The sequence below is a fragment of the Cololabis saira genome, chromosome 23 (assembly GCF_033807715.1).
Source record: "Cololabis saira isolate AMF1-May2022 chromosome 23, fColSai1.1, whole genome shotgun sequence".
Lineage (NCBI taxonomy): Eukaryota > Metazoa > Chordata > Actinopteri > Beloniformes > Belonidae > Cololabis > Cololabis saira.
This window is the reverse complement of record NC_084609.1, coordinates 25,513,026-25,535,117: the sequence shown is the minus strand read 5'-3', so window position 1 is coordinate 25,535,117 and position 22,092 is coordinate 25,513,026. Positions and strand designations below refer to the sequence as shown.

General features: G+C 39.2%; 2 protein-coding genes across 2 annotated transcripts; both read left to right on the top strand.

Annotated features, from left to right (window-relative positions):
- Positions 1-1,607: 1,607 nt before the first annotated feature.
- LOC133424026 (NXPE family member 3-like) lies at positions 1,608-8,250 on the top strand. The gene is made up of 5 exons (XM_061714398.1): positions 1,608-2,155; positions 5,278-5,573; positions 6,508-6,578; positions 7,085-7,288; positions 7,373-8,250. The coding sequence occupies exons 1-5, from the start codon at positions 1,703-1,705 to the stop codon at positions 7,945-7,947; spliced, it is 1,599 nt and encodes a 532-aa protein (XP_061570382.1). The 5' UTR covers positions 1,608-1,702; the 3' UTR covers positions 7,948-8,250.
- Positions 8,251-15,145: 6,895 nt separating this feature from the next.
- LOC133424161 (WD repeat-containing protein 49-like) lies at positions 15,146-20,365 on the top strand. The gene is made up of 3 exons (XM_061714609.1): positions 15,146-15,515; positions 15,801-17,004; positions 20,308-20,365. The coding sequence occupies exons 1-3, from the start codon at positions 15,203-15,205 to the stop codon at positions 20,363-20,365; spliced, it is 1,575 nt and encodes a 524-aa protein (XP_061570593.1). The 5' UTR covers positions 15,146-15,202.
- Positions 20,366-22,092: the final 1,727 nt, after the last annotated feature.

Below are 22,092 nucleotides of genomic sequence, written 5' to 3'. Positions count from 1 at the left end.
GTCCCTGTGCTTTCACACCATGTCTTGTCGGCCAGTTTCGCCTCATCTGCTCATTAATTCATCAATCCACATGTATATAACCTCTGTATAAGGTTTTCTCTGAATTGGACATTCTTTGTATATCTCAGCGGAGTCAACGTTTCAGGTCATGTGGTTCGTTGTGATCTTCTCTTCTACATCTGCTGCAAATCTGAAAGACAACAAAACACAACAGGCACACAAACATTGTGAATCTGAAAGAGAGAGAAAAACAGAAACGCAAAAACAGAAACAGGCAGAGACAAACACAGCAACCAACCCAGGTCTCTAAAATGTAATCAAGACCACTGCAATTATTTGTCCCCACAACTGTTGGGGTGAGCATGTCAGTGATTGAGCAGGTGTGTATGTCTGTTTAAATGTGTGTGCAAGGTGAAAACTGCACTAAGAGTGGCGGAGGGGGGGGGGGGCACAACCACGCCTGCCGAGACACCAGAAGGTACCCAGCTCACCCAGCTCACCCAGCTCACCCAGCTCACTCCCTGTTCACTCCCTGTTCACTCCCATCCCATCAGGTTGCAGGTCCAGGTCCATCAGAATTAAAACCACCAGGCAATTGAACAGTTTTTTAGTGATTTGGATTTGACAACGGCAGCAAGCGGTTGTCTTCAAGAATAAAGAACGCTTTGCTTCTAGCTTTGTAGGAAAGGTTTATATGATGACTGTTTTTCTTTTATCTTTTAATCTAGCACCAGATGAGGTTTTTGTTGATCATGAAGGGAAGAGGTTGTAAAGACACAAATTTTCTTAAGTGTGGCTCCACCTTCCTGTTCTTGGCTGCATGTGCCTTTATCTTACAGCAATATCATAAGAAGGTGAGTACTTTTCAAGTTTTAACTTTAAGTAGAAGAAACTATTTTTCCCATTTAAAAAAAAAATCAATATAACTTGACAATAAAACTCTGGCAAAAGATGGAACGTGCTGTATAAATTGAACTCTAATTTCGTTCACAATCCAGACCTGTAATTTGCTGCAGATTTCATTACAATTCTGTAAATTTGCATAAATTACAATGCAATGTCACTGCAGACATTGCAGAATTCTGTCAGTCTCTCCCTCACAATGCATGAAATCATGGAAATAACCCTCTTCAAAAGCTCTGACAAATAGTTTTAATCTCAATTTCTTTGACTTTTTCTTTGCTTCAAGATCTCAGCTTGCTTGTCTTTTTGTATGCAACCATGAGTTCATCCATAGATTGCTTTAAGTCTGCGGTTTTGTAATTCACTTTATCAATAGATTCAGCAAAAAGTAATATGTTGTTTTCCCTGACTCCTCATCTATGCTCTGTAAGGATGTTGTATATTTTGAGGGGAATCAGTGAGCAGATCTTTTCTGATGCTAGGTTTGTGGAAATATTGCATGGTATTATTTGCCAGAGTGTGGTTGTAACTAGTGTTCATAAGCATGAAAAGGTTTCTTTCCAACCATAAACATCTTCCTCTTCTAAAACAAGTTGTTTCTCCTGAACAAATGGAAAGAATTACATAATATAATTTGCAGTGCACAACTTTATTTTTTGCTATGAGTAACCCAGCCTCCTCCTAAAGAGTTATTACAATAGCTTTCATCAGCAGGACTAATTATCCACCAATATAAACAAATCAATAATTTGTATTTTAGAACGGTCTGTATTTGGCCCTCATTTGTTTTCTCTAATATATGTTTTTTCAGTTTCATTATAAAATGAGGACCACCATCTCACCAGCAGTTTCCCCTGAACCTCAAAAGCATCATGACTTCTGCAGCATCCATCCACGGTCACCGCAGGAGGCTCTAGAAGTAGATTACCTAAAAGACTTAATTGCGTGGCCTGAAACTCCCCCAGTACCATCCCCTTTTTCCTTCAATGAGACCAGTGATCCGGCTCACAGTACCTTCACCATTCTCCCTCGGAGAGGAGGGCAGCAGTGGCGTGTAGGGGATGAGCTGGAGGTGTTCATAAAAATTCAAGACTTCCATGGTCGTCCCAAGAAGACTGGAGGAGATGTCTTAGTGGCCCGGCTTCACAACCCTACTCTTCAGGCAGGTGTGGCCGGACAAGTGGTGGACCATCACAACGGCAGCTACGTGGCTGTGTTCTCCTTACTGTGGGAAGGAAGTGCACATGTTGAGGTAATAATAAAACTAGCCACATTTAATGTGGCTGTGCCATGCGTGTAGTCTTCCATTGGACTGTTAACTGATGCCTTTGGTCCTCGCTTGGTCAGCTTTTCTTGTACATCACATGCTGTACACCCATTTTGTTTATTGATTCTTATTCAATCTAGTCATTTTTCAATCAATTCATTTCATCAAACCATTATACAAACACAAATGTAGTTCACTCACCACCTAGCTACTATATAAAGTGTTTACAGCATTACAAATGAACTTCTGCACCTTTAGCTCTGAGGATGCCCCCCACATGTGTGGAGGGTTAGGACGACACTTTCCAAAAAATATCCTCTTGTTTTGTCTCTTTCTCAATCACTTGTTATTTTCCATCATGAATTACTTCATTCTCTTAATCAGTGCTTTGTATTTTTGTTGATGTGTGATATTGATGTTTAGGTTTAAAAGAAGAAAAGAAAACTTTTAGGTAAGCCAAGTTCTCAGAGTAGTAAGTGAGATGTCTCACTATGGGAGATACGCCGCTCGCCTATTCCTCAGAAGCATTTATGTCAGTATACCAATCCTGATAGGCTGGTGAAAACGATGACATGACAACTTCCTATAAGTAGCTTGTGTTACGATGCAACGTCAATTAAAATGAGTACCTCTTCTCGCTTCTCCCGGGCAAGAAGGGCTAGCTGGTGAGACATCCCACTCATACTACTCTGAGAACTGGGGTCGTTGCATCGTAACACAAGTAACTTATGTAATCACTAGCCAATCAGGATGAGCGTAATAAGATAAATGCTTCTGATTGCACGAGGGGCGTATCTCCCATATGAAGACATCGAAACAAATCCTATGAATGAGAGAACATTCAGATGTAATTTAATATATATATACAGTTAAAAAGTTTTTAGGTGCAAAGCAACTGATGTCGCCAGTGCAAATCTGTGTGTACGTGCGTTATTATAGTTAAAAAAAATAAAAACTGAAACTAAATGTGAAATATAAAACCCAGTTAACTGAAATAAAAAAAAAAGAAAAAGAAAATAAATAATAAATCTAAAGGAACAGCTCTAGGTTGGTTTAGATCATATCTATCTCACAGATTCCAGTTTGTTCATGTTCATGAGGGTCATTTAACCTTGGTTAAATGGCAGATATGGCAGATACGTGGATCCCCTGTAGCCACTGGAACACTCGCATACAGTACTACAAAGTTAGTCACAATATCCAGTATTCGGCAAAAGCAGCAAGCTGCAAACTGTGTAGAGAGTTGGCCTGCGCTCTAGACTGGAACCATGTGACCTCCCAGGTGGTAAGAGTTAGGGTTATGTATAGGTAAAAGTGCTCCATAGCCTGGAAGTCACATGGGTCTGGCCAGAGTGCAACTCGTGGAGCCACCACTCTTTACAGTTTGCAATCAGGTCCGTCTTATATTTGCAGGGAAATGCATTTACTTGTAATCATTTGTATCCAGTTAAATGACATTTGGTGTGTTTGACTTGACTGGCGACAAGTGACTGTGGAAAGGAAAAATAAACTCCCTTTTAGCAGGAAGATATGGCCTAAATAAACCATTAGACTAGCTGAGCTATGTCTCAGTAAAATCCTGTTTGTAGGTCTAGATAGTTTTTTTTTTGTTTTTTTTTCCGCATATCTAGGTTGTTTTTTTTTGTTTTTTTAGTTTTACATGTACATGTACAGTTTTACATGTCTTATTTTACTGCTACTACTACTGCTACTACTACTACTACTTCTACTACTGTCATTTATCAGACTCTTTTATCCAAAGCGACTTACATCTGAGAGAACAACACAAGCAATAAATCACAAAGGAGGTCCAGCTGGATCAGTGCTGGTCAGACTGCTGAGAGTCCTGGTGGATACAGGTGCTGCCATGTCAGTGCTAGAATTTTTTTTTCTAAGTGTTCCCTTCCTGCCCAACAACACCGTCCCTTTATACAAGAAAGCTACTTCTTAAAAGACACCATCAAGACACCATAAAGGGTAACAGATATTACAGCAAATCATTCAACAACCAAGGTTAAATGACCCTGACAGAACAAACCATGGATTCATGATCCAGGTGAAAAGTTAGGAAACCAAGTGACTTTCTGGTTTATGTGGACTGGTTAGCAATTACATTTTCATCAAGTGACTCACATTCTTCATTGTTAAAATATCCCCTAATGTCCACATTTAATTTCTCTGCTGTCATATTTCTTGGGAAAAACAAAATATTGATTGGTTTTGTTAAAGAAGCGAATAAGACTGGGGACTCTTAGAAAAAGTACATTTGAGGCATGAGCCTCAAAAGCCACCCCTCCTTTCTGCTGCCGGAAAATGTCATCTGTCATCTCAGTATCATATATATATATATATATATATATATATATATATATATATATATATATATATATATATATATATATATATATATATATATATATATATATATATATATATATATATATTTTAACTTGAACTTGGTATACTTCTATTTTTTTCTTCTTTTCTTAAAACGGGTAACAATACAGGTGCGCAAAACAGAAACGCATACATGTACAGGACAAGAGGGGGCGCTAGAAAACAAACAAAACAGACTAAATCAATGTTTGTGACCATGTATGTGGGAATGTGCGTTTATTTATGCAAACACATGTCTGGTGTGTATGAGTATGATGGTTTTCTAGAATGACGGTTATTCTAAGAAAACGATAGCAGCCAAAAAAAAGAAGTAAATTAAAAAAAAATAAGTTAATTAATTAATAACTAATAAATAAAGTAAAAGAAGGGGGCAATCAATCAATTAAATAAGTAATGTAAAGTACAATAATAAATATCTATCTTCATCAATCCTCAATCCTCACAATCCTCTTTGAACATAGCAAAGCAGTAATAATGGCTATTTTCTATTAAAGAAATACACATATTCATTGAGAAAAAGAAATGGAAAATGAATAACAATAATTATGATAATGATATGATTGACTAATAATCAATTAATAACATAACAAAAATGACAGAAGTAATAACATGGTATACTTCTATTAAAATTACTTTATTTCTGTAATAGATGGTAAACCCCTGCAGTCATTTCAAAGTTTTGTGTGAATTTCTTTTTCTTTGTGCTAAAGGTCACCATGGTCCACCCCAGCGAGGCAGTCACAGTTCTCCACAAACTGACCCACGAGCAGCCTAACAGGGTTTATTTCCAAAGCCTCTTCCGATCAGGTTCAATCACTGAAACTACCACCTGTAATGTGTGCCTTAATGGACCTCAGGAGAAGCTATGCAACTACACTGACCTCATTACTGGTGATCTGTGGTTCTGCTACAAACCAAAGAAATTAACGTGTGATGTCAGGGTCAATCATGCCAAAGGGGGATTCAGACAAAAACTCAAGCCTAAGGAAGATAAGCTCTTTCAAAGGTGAGCACTACATCAAGCCATCCATTTTCTTTACATTTTTAATCCAAGGCAGGGTCACAGGGGTCCGCTGGAACTTATCCCAGCACGTGAGTATTACACATGTTTGTATAATATGTATATGCATAAATCCCTCAATCAAGGTACCTGGACTTCCCTTCCCTGTTGGTAGATTGTGAACTTTTTAGGTCCATGTAAGTCGCAGGCCTCTGTTTTGAAATTTAAAATAAAGAAAATCAGAAAATCAAGTTCTATCACCATGGTTCTATCACGGTGGTGGATGTAGAGCCCGTTAGCCAGATATCCGTCGGTCTGCCCCAGGGCAGCTGTGGCTACACATGTAGTTCATCATCACCAAATATGAATGGAGTGAATCAATCATGGTACCATTGTGAGCGCATTGAGTGTCCAAGAAAAGTGCAATATAGGAATCGAATCCGTTATTATTATTGTTATTATTATGTTTTTTGGTATGAAATCAGTAAACAGCTTGTTACCCATTACATTTTAAAATTGGTAAACAAAACATGTCTGGTTTTGTGTTGAGCGTATTATGGATATGTATTGGCAAGAATCTCATGATACGATACGGATCCCTATACATGTGTCACGATACGATACCTATTGTAACATTGTGATATATCAAAGTATTTTACTTTGTTAACTTAGTCCAAAACAAGAGTTGCTGTACATGTACACTGGAAGACACTGATCAGGGGAAAACTGAGTAAAAAAAAAATGTTTTCAAATAACTGGTAAAAAAACTGAAGTGGCTCTTCCATGCCATCTATCGGAGAGGAGGAGCAGAAGTCACTTCTGTTCCTGATCATTTGTGCATTTTATTTGTCATTTTAAAACTAGGAAATGGAAGAAAAAAACTGATTCTTGATCATTGAACATGCTCTTTTTTTGAATTTTCTTTTTTTTTTTCCTCCAGCAAGGTCAATATGAAAGTCTTCATTCCTGCTTCTGGACCTGAAAACATCACTGTGCTGCCAAAACTAAAAGGTACACCCTAACATTTACCACTAAAAACTATTTGTCATATTGCATCAGAATAAAAGCCACAGACATGTTGTTAGACATGGACAGGCAAAAAAGATCTGTTAAATTAACACATCGTTCTGCAAATAGATTTGTATCTCCTTAGCGTTCCATCTATTCTGTAGAGTGTGGATGTTGCCTAAGAGACCAATCAATCTTTTTAACTTGAGAACAGCTGTTTAGCATTATGTTTGTTTAGCATCTGTGTGTGGTCCATGTGAGCTATGGGTCCTGTGTGGGTTTGTCCACAGGTACCACGATGACCCTACCTGAGTTTGCCCGGGTGAATTCTGAATAGGGATCTACTGGGTTTTAGATGGGGCCCGACTGTTTAATTTTCTAATGTGGGGCTTTTCTAATATATGTTTAAAATATTCAAATATAAAATAAGGGTCTCAGAGAGGTTTGGGAAACACCTTTTTTTTGTCTTTTTGTGTGAAGTGTTTAACTAAAAGTATATATCTTCTCAGATCAGCCAGAGAGGAAAAGCTACATTGTGAAGATTGGACCTTCTGGGTATTATTATCAGGGTGTGTGGCGAGCTCTCAAGGGTACCACAGTTCGCCAGTTCAACACCACAATGATGAGTCAGTGTCTGAAAGGCAAGGTGGTCCACTTTTTTGGAGACTCCACCATCAGGCAGTGGTTTGAATACCTGAACTCAATATTACCAGGTAGCTGCACAGCAGATATTTCTGAAAACATTTTGGATTTTGTTCACATTGCAGCCTTATCTGTTGTCTTTGTCACACATTTAGATCTCAAGGCGTTTAATCTGCACAGTCCGAAGCAAACAGGACCTTTCATGGCCTTGGACTATGCAAACAACATTTTAGTGACATATCGCTGCCACGGACCCCCTATCCGTTTTGGCAACGTCCCACTCAGTCAACTGCGTTACATTGCCAATGAAATAGAACATGTGGCTGGAGGCACCGACACTGTTGTAGTTATTGGCATCTGGTCGCACTTCAGCACTTTCCCTGTCGAGGTCTACATCCAGCGGTTGCAGGGTATCCGGAAGGCCGTGGTACGGCTGCTGAACAGGGCTCCAGGTACCAAGGTCATCATCCGGACTGCAAACCCCAAAGCTCTGACGCTCTACGAGACATTGACCAACAGCGACTGGTACTCAATACAGCGGGACAAGGTTCTGAGGGCTATGTTTGAAGGAGTGAAAGTCCATATGGTGGATGCATGGGAGATGGTCCTGGCCCACCATCTGCCACACAAGCTCCACCCACAACCGCCTATTGTCAAGAACATGATCAACGTTCTCCTATCTTACACATGTCCTTCAAAAGCAGTGGCGGGCGGTGCATTTCACACTTAGGCCTTCAGTGATGTCCAACTTAATCAATAAATACCTTTCATTATGCCAGCATTCATAACACCGGGACTGGAGAGTAGTTAGAAAACACACTTAAGCACTACTCAGTTGTGTACAAAATGGGCTATTATCCGGCACATTTTGAAAATCAACAAACCTGCATCAGCAATTAAAACATATCTAGTAATCTACTGTCAAAACTTAAAGATAAAAGGGTTTTTAAAATTAACTTAAAAAAAAAAAAGCTTTAAACAATGATGAGAAAACTGGCTTATAGGCTTCTGGCCTGTTGTTGCTGGTACATCTGAGTTATATATAAAAAAAAAAAAAGATATTTCTAAAAGGTTTTAATAAATGAGTCCACAAAAAATATGCAAGCTTTAACAAGATTGTACAATAAATTGCAAAATCATAGTTTAATATCAGAAACACTAACAAGACGGCCATACTTTGGCGACAGCGACACAATAAACAAGTCTCTTTATGAAAAACCTTTTCAAGTAATGACGTATCACGTCTTTCTGTGACCTGTTGCTTTGAGTACAACCAGAGTGGCGACACTTCCATAGGACTCCGTTGTAAAACATGGCGGACAGCACTTCCTGGTGATGGAGCCTCTATAGTTCCACAAGTGGCGTTGATTTCAGTGGCTGCACGTCGAGAAACTCCTGAGGTAAGGTGATGAAATATCGACCAATTTTAAGTCATTATGTGTGTTTATTATATCGGAGGCGCTTTTTAAGTTAGATATGAATTTTTTCAATTTTTAAATTCATACATTTAATAGACCAAAACATTGCACAGTGATTTAAACACTGCGGGAGTAGATCACCTGTTACCAATGAATTAATTATATTGTTTACCTCTGATTTAAAAAAAATATTACATGTTTATATGGGATGTTGAGTTTAATTATTTTAAAGGTAATCCTGAAAGAGCCTTGTGAAGTTTCTGCTGTCAATAGACTCCACAAGTGGGGTAGCTATAAATAACATGAGCTGCAAAATAATTTTGTGGCTGTTCGTTTTCTTAGTTGTGTATGTGAGTCATGTTTTCTTCTTGCAGGGTTTGCTGTTCCTAAAGCGATGCCTTTTCCACCTCCAGGAATGGGAACAAATATACTTACTGTAACTGACACTTTTATTTTGTTGTCATTGATGAATATATAGACATTAAGATAGTGAATTTAGTGAATGCTAGATTACTTTTTCTCACTCTTCTTTCTGTGTCCCACAGGTTTGGTTGATGTGAACAGAGGATATTGCTAGAGGATATTGAAATAAAGCCAACTTTTACACCAGATACGCCTCTTTTTTTCAAATTGTTCCCCTTTGGAGAAGTGAGAGAGGTTCAAACACTACACTAATTACATATTAAAGGTTTAAGGGTCCGTCCTGCCCCTAATAGGTAGTTCTAATAATAATATTCTAATAAAATATATGCTCATATTCTCTGTAAGTGTGTAAAAGGAGCTTGTGTTCCACTGTAAGAAATGTAAGACATTTCGTAGCCCCACCTTGCTGAAATTTAAAAAGGGACACATGGAACGCCACTTTAACACTTTCCGACAATAACTTTGTTACATTTGTCACTTTGTTAAATACAATACAAAACACTGTTGTGTTTTGTATTGTAATACCTGCTCTGAACTTCTTAAACCTTACCTACGAACCACGTATTATAATAACAAACTAAAACTGAATGAATGAATGAATGAAAATATATTTATTTCGGTCAGGTCATTCTTAATGTAGACACCAACTGAAAGCATTAGTTCACATAAAAAAAAAAGAGAGACCTAACCGAAAAGGAATAGGCTGAAGCTATTGCTTATTTACGCCTACCCTTCTCACATGATCAACTTATTCAGATCAAACATACAAAACATAGTACAAAAAAATAAATCATATTTTTACACAATGCCGAACATAATTCCGTAATAGTATCATCTACTGGATCCCTCATATTTTTCAAACACATTATACTTAAACAAACGTTTGAATGCATGAATCGACTGGCACATCTTCAATTTGTCATCAAGTGCATTCCATATATTTACACCCCTTACAGTAATACATTGATCTTTAATTTTAGTCCTAGACTTTGGTTTTTCAATCATACGTTTCCCTCGAAGCTCATATCTACTTACTCTTATTTTAAACATGCTTACAATTTTACTAGGTAACAATCTGTTGAACACTTTGTACATTATCAATGCTATTTTGTATTCCACTAAATCCATGAATGTAAATGCCCTTAATTTAATAAATAGTTCATTTGATGGTTCTCTATGACTTGATTTTGTGATAATCCTTACCGCTCTTTTTTGAAGAATAAAGATCGGTTTAGTATGGGTAAAATATGCACTCCCCCATATTTCTAAACAGTATGTAATGTAGGGAATAAACATAGTACAATACAAAATATATAAAGCATGCTGGTTCAACATATCTTTTACCTTGTATAATATGGCTATCGATTTAGCTAATTTAGATTTGACATGATTAATATGCATCTTCCAATTTAATTTATGGTCCATGATGACACCTAAAAATTTTGTCTCAAACACCCTTTCTATTTCTGTATACTAAAAACTGTATACTAAAAATCTGTAAAACTAATACTGAAACTAATGGAAAAATACAAAACTGTAATAAGTCTGGATACCCACCAATCAAAACTAAAGAAATAACAACATACATATAATCCATACAACATAAATAACTGGTACATGTGCTTCCTGCTGTGCTCTTTGTTATCCAGCTGGTGATGGATCCACGGCCTTTAGCACCTCACTCCACTCCTCTCCCCTCTCTCTCCACCTCCCCTCCTTTACAGGCATGTCTGCACAATTAAATATCCTGATAAATAAAATATAAATCTGATGCACATGAAACATGCGCCCACGCACGCACGCACACACACACACACGCAGCCAAGTAGAGGATTGCAACTTAATTTAAATCGCTTTAAATAAAATCCCATGATCTCTAAAACGGTGGGCAAAAAGACCTAGACGAATGGAAATCTCAAAAACTTAAACTGCTGCCTTTATTTTTAGTTTTGCTAGTTTTGTTTTGTATAGTTCAATATTTGTGAAGCAAACTGCTCGATGACCTTGATATAGTTATTGATAATCAAAAAATATCTTGATTATCTTCAACTGTATAATAAGATCCACTTTATTTTTGTGCAACGATATAGATGAATGAAAAGCTATATGGACAATGTTCTGCAGAACTCAATTCATAAAATGTTCAGATTATTTGCCATCCCAGAGCCTTGGCACCTGTTTCATTTTGTCATTTGTTAGTTTGTTACGCCTTTTATTTCCCTCCTGTCACATTGTCACTGTTGTTGTGTTGAAATAAAAGTGACTACAATTCCCAGAATGCTTTTCGTTCAATATACAACATGAGTCTGGGTCAATCTACTGCACAATTTTCAGGCAACACAATTTAAGCAAAGTGGGCCCTCAAATGAAGCATACAGTATTCCTCATCAGTCCGTGGGCAGGTTATGAATTTGACATGTATATATAAATCCCAAATAGACATTTTTTACGAGTGGAAGATTAGATTTTCAAAAATTTCAGTTCAAATGGAGACACCTTGTGGAGTAACAGAACCATTGCAGTTAATAAGAAATCAATCAGTTTTGCAATCATACCACATGCATAAAATGGGGATGACTGTACAATGATGATTGTACAATTTCCCATGCTTTATAGAAATGTCTTTGATGTGTTAATTTGGTCTTGGGGAATGCCAATTTTTCTTTAATATTACATCGACTGAAAGGAAGTTCAGTGGCTGCATAAAGTAACCATATTCAATCTGAAAGTAATGTTGAGGTTGATGTCACGACTTTGACGTTATGTATGACATAAGCACCTTTGTAATAACCACCTCATTAGTTACCAACTGAGCCAAATGCCAACTCATTTTCAAGAAATTCTGTTTACACTTTACATCAGCTGATAGACATAGATTATACAATTAGACATAGATTATACAATTATACAAAGGTACAAACCAGCCCCAAAATACTGAGTGCTGGCCAAGAACACGAGGAGAAACACAAAAGTCAGTTTTACTTTGAAGCCCACCAGGAAAATCAAAGTTAAACATCAACCAACCTAATCCTTCCCACTTTATGAGAACTAGAACACTCTTGATGTTTTCTTTTCTCTTCCCTTTTCTTCTTAACAAATGTTTATATAGAACAGAATATTAAAAAGTGTTGTCTTTTTGTGGCCATGGCTGTGGCAGGAGAGGGAGGGTAATAGCATGAGCTGAAGAAAAGATTAGGAAGGTAAGTGATGTGAGAAGTTGATTGCGTCAGGGGCTCAGCAAAAGGCCTTCTGCATATGACCCATATTACCTAATTATAAAGCAATTTCCAACCTTCCATTTGTATCTTAAATTCTGGAAAAGGTAGTTGAAACCCAGTTACGTGATCATTTGTATAGAAGTGCCCTGATGACCTTCACTCTGCTGCCCTGACGACCTTCACTCTGCTGCCCTGACGACCTTCACTCTGCTGCCCTGACGACCTTCACTCTGCTGCCCTGACGACCTTCACTCTGCTGCCCTGACAACCTTCACTCTGCTGCCCTGACGACCTTCACTCTGCTGCCCTGACGACCTTCACTCTGCTGCCCTGACAACCTTCACTCTGCTGCCCTGACGACCTTCACTCTGCTGCCCTGACGACCTTCACTCTGCTGTCCTGACGACCTTCACTCTGCTGTCCTGACGACCTTCACTGTGCCTTCAGATGGGATGAGAAGGCCACCATTATTTTTCAGTGTCATCAGATGGAAGCTCTTGTCCTTTCTTGCAGATGCAGCATCCGTCACCAGGCTGGCACGACAGACCTCACAGGACAGCTTCTTTAAAATCTGTCACGCAAAAAATCCTGAAATTAGAAGTAGATTGGTTAATAATATAAAAACGTATAATAATTAATGAGCTTGGTGAATTAGGTGGACTTTTTTTTTTTGACTATGGTCTGATTAATCGGCAATTGATTTCCCCTAGATTTTGACTTTTAGCATTAAATGTTAAAGGAAAAATCCAAAATAAAAATATCCCCACGATAAATCATAATTATGAGATAAAAAGTCGAAATTATGAGATAGAAAGTCGAAATTATGAGATAGAAAGTTGAAATTATGAGATAGAAAGTCGAAATTATGAGATAGAAAGTTGAAATTATGACTTTTTACGTGATAATTCTGACTTACCGTGGGGATATTTTTATTTTTAAGGCTAAGATTTCATCTTATTTTTTCTTTTACTGGCGGAAATGAGCTTCCATAGACATCACTGGATGTCATTTGATTTTTATCTCCAGTTTGATACTTATATCTTAAAGTCTGCATTAGGGTTATAGTTAGGTTTGGTAAATCCATGGTGCAAACCTCATTTGAATGGTTCTGACCGTGTCACCTGCGTGCTGTGGTTGTGTGTCAGAGGCGCTGATCTGTGGCATTTTTATTTATTTTTTAGCGATTATGTTTTAACGGGATGTTTAGGCCACAAGGGCCCATCTAGAATGCTTTGCCCCCCCTAGGCTGGGACCTCTGCTCCGCCCCTGACCATACCTGATGATGCAGTTGAAGAGGAGCTCCAGGTGGTCCTGGCTGAACCTGTAGGTCACGACATATCACTGTCCTTCAAGCAGGAACCATCATCATCAATGTGTCAATATTGATGATGATGAAGCCCAGGATAGAGAGGAACCTTCAAAAGCAAATATTATATAACTATGATGATCCACCGCGGTTGAATTGGTTTGATATTGGATATTGGATATTATGAATTCAACAGCCATAAAACTTGTGATACATACCACTGATTTTGGTCAAACCACTTGTGATGTGTTCATGGTCATCTAGACTATATATCACAAAATAGTAATTATTAAAAAATCATATATATGGGCATATATAGCCTATGGGCTGATTTAAAAATCATATATATGGGCTGATTTAATGTGGTTTAATGTCATATTGCTTGTGATGTGTTCATGGTCATCTAGACTATATATCCAAAGAGAGTAATTATTATAAAATCATATTATGGGCTGATTTAATGAGGTTTAATGAAAACAATCGGTGTTAATTAATGATATATTTCATTCCCATTTTAATTAATTAATGATGTATTTATTTATTTAATTTTGGCACAAAAAATCCTCCATAGACTTTACCGTTTGTAAATCCGTCAAGATTTCAGCAAGTTATGAGTATTTTTGTCTGTACAGACCACTCACCCTCCAACTTCAACGAGGCTGGAGACTCCGTCTTGAGTCATCTAGCCTTTATATATATCTATGCTCGTGACCATAGACATAAAAACGTATATAATGTCTATTCTCGTGACAATCAAGCAATGGAACTCGCTTTTTTTTTTTTTTTTAGCAATGGAACCATGGATGGAACTCGCGGCGCTGAGCGTCAGAGCCATAGCACACCTACGTCATCACGCTGGAACACGCTGGAACTGCGCATGCGTCAAAGGACTGATGACGTCATGAGCTGTGTATATATAAAGGCGAACGGAAGGCAAATTTATTTATTTAGGAGCAGAACGTAACTGAAGTAACTGAACGCTGCCTCACCTTGCTTGGTTCTGATTTTTGGGACACAACGGAGCGTTACAAGCATTTTTTCACATTACAAACCTGTGATAATTTAATCAGCGTCTAGCAACCAAACAACTGTGTGAAGATGTCTTCTATTAAATACTGGGAAGATGAAATCCCTATTTATAGCTATAAATATAGCGAATTCACACCATTTGAAGATAGTTTATCCCCTCAGAAATGGAAAGAAATAGAGGACATATTCACAAAATATGACAAGAAAATGGACATTTCAACATTTGCTTACACACTGAAACCTTTATTTGAGGATCTGGATAAAGAGGACCTCCGTTCCATCTTCAAGATGATAAAAGGAAGCTGTAATGGGACAGTGAAATATCGGGATGTTGTACACTTTTACGGCTGGAAAATTGTGCATAATTTGGATCACAGGAAGCAGTTTTTCCCCAAACCTTTTGAATTGATACCACTTGATGACAACATTTTAATATCCAAAATGATTTGCGTCCCCCAGGATTTCCTTGATCTTTATGACTACAGATATGAAATAGAAGAAATGAGGCCTTACAAACCATTTCGGTACCTCACTATCTGTAAAGATGGTCTACTTAAGTACTGGACTGATGACTTTCAGCCATTGTGCACAATGAACTTGCCTGAAAATCCACTTTCCATTTGTCAGAAAGAGAAAACGCAAGTTCTTGACATGGTGTACCTCAAAGGCCTGCGACAGATGGCTGTCAGCACATCTGACAAAGAAGTCATATTCTATAATTGTGACAGCTCAAAGTATTTAGATGTGGAATTCATATTAACTGGGCTACAAGCTGATATTACAACCATGAACTTTTGGTCAGACAAGGAAAAGAAAATATTTTCTTTTGGTGATTCACAAGGATTTCTTTCCATATTTGTTTCCTATACCAGCGTTAGTGATGTCATTGACCCCAGATTGCTTGGTCGGTGCCCTAAGCGAGGTTGTGGCATTTTATATCTTCCAGACCTCAAATACAGTATGTCTCAACAACATTTTTATGTCAGAAAGTTAGTGTTAAATGATGTTTGCTCTTATATGCGCTACTTTCCAACCATAAAGTCACTGGCTGTCTGTGGTGAATCATCCAAATTTATGAATCTTTCTCAAATCACTCGTGAATCTAACGAGATCAAGATCTCTTCAAAATTATTTGACAGTGCAGGAGAATTGCCTACGTTTACCTGTTGTGACTACTCTGCTGATTCAGACAGTTTAATGACAGGTGGCAAAAGATGCATCCTGTATGTATTTGCTTCTGAAAATGACTGGCACCAAAAAGAACTAATAAAAGGACATAAAACGAGTATCACCCACATAATGTTCAATATCATCGACAAAGTATTCATCAGCATATCTGCAGACAAAAATGTACGCGTCTGGGCTGATGCTACCTTTAACCCTATACAGAATTGTTATCCTCACTGCTTGCAGCAGACCCCTATCTCCGCTGTATGCTACAACATATGCAACAACAAGCTGTTCCTCGCTAACACAGAAATAGCTAAATGTCTTGGGCAAGGAACAGATGGTTTCAAAGAATCAATGAGATCCTTCAACATGCCTGTGTGTAGTGCACTCTACAATGACGTTTTTAAGCAGCTTGTCGCCGTTTCTGTGAGTGGTATGGTGACCGTTTGGGATATCTTTACTGGAGTTCATATGGACTTCAATGTCAATCCAACAGAGATTGTAGGTCACACTGCCATTACATTTGATGAAACACAATGCAAATTAATCACCATTTCACAAGATAGGAAAGTTAGAATTTGGAATTTCCTCAATGGGATTGAGCTTGATGTCCTCCCTGTTCAAATACCAGATGATGTGAAAGACATCATCTGCAGAGAAGATCGATTGTTTGTTTCAGTCAAGAATTCTAACAACATCCTTGACCTGGACTTAAAGGGGAAAGACAACAGAGTTTTGAATCATCACTTATTAAGTGATATTTGTTCCATGAAACTCAATGGAGAAACACTTATTGCTGCATCCAGTAATGGATATTGTGTTATCTGGAATGCAGACACCTCTGAAGTTTTGCATTGTGCCACTACCAAAGAGAAGCCTCAAATACACATTAAAAGACTGGAGAAGCAAGAGGAGGGTGCGCAGCTTCTTGAAAAAAATTCTATGGGAACAACTATAAACCAAAAGAATGAACAGAATGGAGGCCCCATTGTTGTACCCCTGGAGACCAGGAAGTCTGATAGGAAAATAGCCCGAATTCTGATTTCAGATCATGGCTTCATCTTTTCCTGGGCATTTAAAAAAGAAAACGCAGAGCTAATAGGGAAGTTTAGAGCAGTGGAAACTGATGACGCAATTATTACCTCCATGTCAACTGACAAAATGAACCAGACATTGCTGACCGGTGACAGCACAGGAAGAGTTTGTTTGTGGGATATAGAAAAGTATGGCAGGGCTGGTAAAACTGAAAATACATGCGATGTGTCACTGTGTCCTCCACCATTGCTGAAGTCTTGGCAAGCTGGTCTTTCTGAGATAGTCAGTGTTGTGTGTGACCCTGAATGTGTGAAAATATTTACAGCAGGTTTGGACTGCAATGTTAAACAATGGAAAGAAAATGGTGTCTGTGTAGGTATATTTGGGGTAGACAGAATGAGGAAACGGAGACCTGAGAACCCAACCCAGCTCAAACCACACCCTCCCCTGCAACCTCGCCCAACAAATTCAACTTCACGTACCTTGTTAAAAAATGACAAGACAGTTGAACGGAGAACTGAGAACTTGACAAGGAATATAACATTACCACCAATCTCAAATAAGGTGAGTGCCTCCAGGACCCAGATCAAACCACACCCTCCCCTGCAACCTCGCCCAACAAATTCAACTTCACGTACCTTGTTAAAAAATGACAAGACAGTTGAACGGAGAACTGAGAACTTGACAAGGAATATAACATTACCACCAATCTCAAATAAGGTGAGTGCCTCCAGGACCCAGATCAAACCACACCCTCCCCTGCAACCTCGCCCAACAAATTCAACTTCACGTACCTTGTTAAAAAATGACAAGACAGTTGAACGGAGAACTGAGAACTTGACAAGGAATATAACATTACCACCAATCTCAAATAAGGTGAGTGCCTCCAGGACCCAGATCAAACCACACCCTCCCCTGCAACCTCGCCCAACAAATTCAACTTCACGTACCTTGTTAAAAAATGACAAGACAGTTGAACGGAGAACTGAGAACTTGACAAGGAATATAACATTACCACCAATCTCAAATAAGGTGAGTGCCTCCAGGACCCAGATCAAACCACACCCTCCACCGCAACCTCGCCCAACAAATTCAACTGCACGTACCTTGTTAAAAAATGACAAGACAGTTGAACGGAGAACTGAGAACTTGACAAGGAATATAACATTACCACCAATCTCAAATAAGGTCAGTGCCTCCAGGACCCAGCTAAAACTAAATTAAATCATCACGTTGCTGTTGCTGTTGCTGTTGCCTCTCTCTTATTCTACCCATCAAAAATCACCAAAATATAGAGCCATTTAACCAGGATTAAAACTCTGTTAATGCTACACAGATGTTTTCTTATAATGCTGTTGGAAATTGCAGCCGAGTAAGAGGAACTTTGACCATTTATGGATATATTTTCAAGGCCTGGAAAAGCAGGACTGTCTCAAGGCCCTGGAGAAAGTGAGCTGAGAAGCTGGGCAGTCTCAAATTGTGGGCAAGATGTCAGTCACAACAAAAAAGCTTGCAGAAGAATTAGAGGATTAAAAAATCTCTCAACTTTATGCCAGAGGAAATCAGCAAAGTTGTTAAACAGGCCACATTTATGGGCCTCATGGGGGAAGTGCGTGAGCTGAGAGGCATGGTCAAACAAAGGGACCAGATGATTGAGCTGCTGGAGCAAAGAGTGGATGATTTGGAGCAGTATACTCGTGCTGGAGATATTATAATCACAAGATTGGAAACCAAACATCAGAGCTATGCTCGGGTTACAGTTTCAGAAATTGCAGGTGAGGATGCACCACCTAAAAAATACACTAGAGAATCAAGTAGTGACATTTTTGAACAACAAAAACATAATGATAGAGAAAAATCATATTTCAGCTTGTCACACACTTTCAAATAAGGATAAAGTCAAACCTGCAATAGTGATCCAATTTTCAAACCGAAAGCATAAATTGGAAGTGTTGAAACAAGCAAGAAAGCTGAAGGGCACTGGAGTCTACATCAATGAGCATTTAACAAAGAAAAATGCAGAAATTGCCAGACAGAGCTGCATACTGAGAAAGGAGAAGAAAATCCAGTCAACATGGACAAGAAACGGCAACGTGTTTGTGAAGTGCAGGAGTCTGGTTCGCATTGCCGGCAGTAAGTCAGACCTGTTCCCGGTGCGTGTTGGACTCCGGCAGGGCTGCCCTTTGTCACCGGTTCTATTCATTATTTTTATGGACAGAATTTCTAGGCGCAGCCAGGGGCCGGAGGGGGTACGGTTCGGGAGCCACTTGATTTCATCTCTGCTTTTTGCAGATGATGTGGTCTTGTTGGCTCCCTCGAGCCAGGACCTTCAGCATGCACTGGGGCGGTTTGCAGCCGAGTGTGAAGCAGCTGGGATGAGAATCAGCACCTCTAAGTCTGAGGCCATGGTTCTCGACCGGAAAAAGGTGGCTTGCACCCTCCAGGTCGGGGGAGAGTTCCTGCCTCAGGTGGAGGAGTTTAAGTATCTTGGGGTCTTGTTCACGAGTGAGGGGAGAACGGAGCGCGAGATCGACAGGCGGATCGGTGCGGCGGCCGCAGTAATGCGGTCATTGTATCGGTCCGTCGTGGTGAAGAGGGAGCTGAGCCGAAAGGCAAAGCTCTCGGTTTACCGGTCGATCTACGTTCCCACCCTCACCTATGGTCATGAACTCTGGGTCATGACCGAAAGAACGGGATCCCGGATACAAGCGGCCGAAATGAGTTTCCTCCGCAGGGTGGCGGGGCGCTCCCTTAGAGATAGGGTGAGGAGCTCTGTCACCCGGGAGGAGCTCGGAGTAGAGCTGCTGCTCCTCCACATCGAGAGGAGCCAGCTGAGGTGGCTCGGGCACCTGTATAGGATGCCCCCTGGACGCCTCCCTCGTGAGGTGTTCCGGGCATGTCCCACCGGGAGGAGGCCCCGAGGAAGACCCAGGACACGCTGGAGTGACTACGTCACTCGGCTGGCCTGGGAACGCCTTGGAGTCCCCCCGGAAGAGCTGGAGGAAGTGTCCGGGGAGAGGGAAGTCTGGGGATCCCTGCTGAGGCTGCTGCCCCCGTGACCCGGGAACGGATAAGTGGAAGAAGATGAGATGAGTGAGAGCTACATCGCAACTGGTCCGGCAGAGGCCAACTGAGCTTGGAATGGCACACAATGTGATGACTGATGTTTCCAGTTCTCAATTTGGAGCCAGTACAAATGCCCAAACACCGGTTCGTGATGATGGCAACACCATGCTCTCCATAATTGCAAGGCAGAATTACATTTCTGCTCTCCTGGCACAACAACATAACATCTCTCATTTGCCACAAAGCGACATCCAAGTGTTTGATGGGGATCCACTTCACTATCATGTAGTGTTGTCCTGATCGATCGGCCACCCAATCGATTGGGCCCGATCACGTCATTTTCAAAAGATCGGGATTGGCCAAAAAAGTATCGGGACATACTGTTATGGCTCGGCTGGCTGGTCTCCGACTCCGCGACCCCGTAGCGCTGGGAGCGCGGAGTCGCCGCAGCGGCCAGAAGAGGCGGGCGGCTCCGCTCTCTGAGCCTCAGCTGCAGCTCAGAGCGGCTCCAGCAGCTCCAGGCCAGTTCGTCTTAATTGTTTGCTTGTTGCTCTGTGCCTATGTTTTAACATATATCAATTATTAAATCGTTTTATAATTGTATTTAACAATACAGACAGTTGATGTGTGTTTATTATAAGATTTTGGGCGGTGCCGGCGGCTGAAGAGACGTTTGTGCTGGAGGGAAAGAAGCGTGGCTAACAGAGAGCTAACAACAGCTAGGATAGGCTCAGATAAACGGTCTGAAAGTTTTAAAAACAAAGAAAAGCTGTCGGAGAAAAGTGACTGTAGTGTTATGTAAATGATTATCCGTCACTCGTAAATCATCTTTTGGTCCACTTTATTGACTCGGTAACAACACAACGGATGATGGACTGCTATTTTGCGGGACCGGTGTTACGGTCTAAACCGTTTTTCTCTGAAGAACCACACTTGGTTCTTACGCTCCGCGTGACATCATTACAGCACAGTGACAGAAAACTATAACAGCCGCAATGAATATCTGCTGCTATTCATTTCATGCTGTTGAGAATTCTGGTTAAGCCAAAATGTATTAAAATTTTCTTATTGATTGTGAGTTTGACTGGATGTCAGTCAACTTTTGAACCTAGTAGGTAAACTACCTCCTTTTGAAGTGAAATTGATTTATTTTTGTTATTGCACTATTCTGCACTTTTTGTTTTAGTTTACAATTTCATTTTTCTACATTTTGTGGCACCAGTGCTGATAAGCTTTGTTTTGAGCCAATGATGCAGTCAGTGAAAAAAAAAAATATGTCCATGTTGGAGAGAATGGACAATACATTTGTTTTTACTTAATTTACTTTACTTTTTTTTACTTTACTTTTTTACTTAATTCATTGCCAAAATGTATCTGATCGGGAAAAAGTATCGGAAATGTATCGGGAGCCAAAAAAAGTACGTCCGGCCAGAGAAACCCCACCCTGTCTGGTGAAAAGAAGCGGTCTGTCTAGGGTTGCCACCTTTCAGAAATAGAAATAAGGGACGCCCTGATTTCAGCAGCGCAGGAGCCAAAAAAAAGCCCTAAAACTTCTAAACTGAATAAAAATGTGTTTATTTTATATGAAAAACAAAATGCTTTGATTTAAAGTTTAAAATGCTTTAATAGCATTGAACTTTCATGACTGTAGAGAGAGACAACCATATAGCAACTGAGATAGCCTCCTATGCTACGTATGTCCACATCAGCCCAGATGTATAATATACATACAGGTGAAGAATATGGTGTAAAAGTTAATTTATTTCAATAATTCCACTAGAATATGGTGTAAAAGTTAATTTATTTCAATAATTCAACTAGAATATGGTGTAAAAGTTAATTTATTTCAATAATTCAACTAGAATATGGTGTAAAAGTTAATTTATTTCAATAATTCAACTAGAATATGGTGTAAAAGTTAATTTATTTCAATAATTCAACTAGAATATGGTGTAAAAGTTAATTTATTTCAATAATTCAACTAGAATATGGTGTAAAAGTTAATTTGTTTCAATAATTCAACTAGAATATGGTGTAAAGGTTAATTTATTTCAATAATTCAACTAGAATATGGTGTAAAAGTTAACTTATTTCAATAATTCAACTAGAATATGGTGTAAAAGTTAATTTATTTCAATAATTCAACTAGAATATGGTGTAAAAGTTAATTTATTTCAATAATTCAACTAGAATATGGTGTAAAAGTTAAC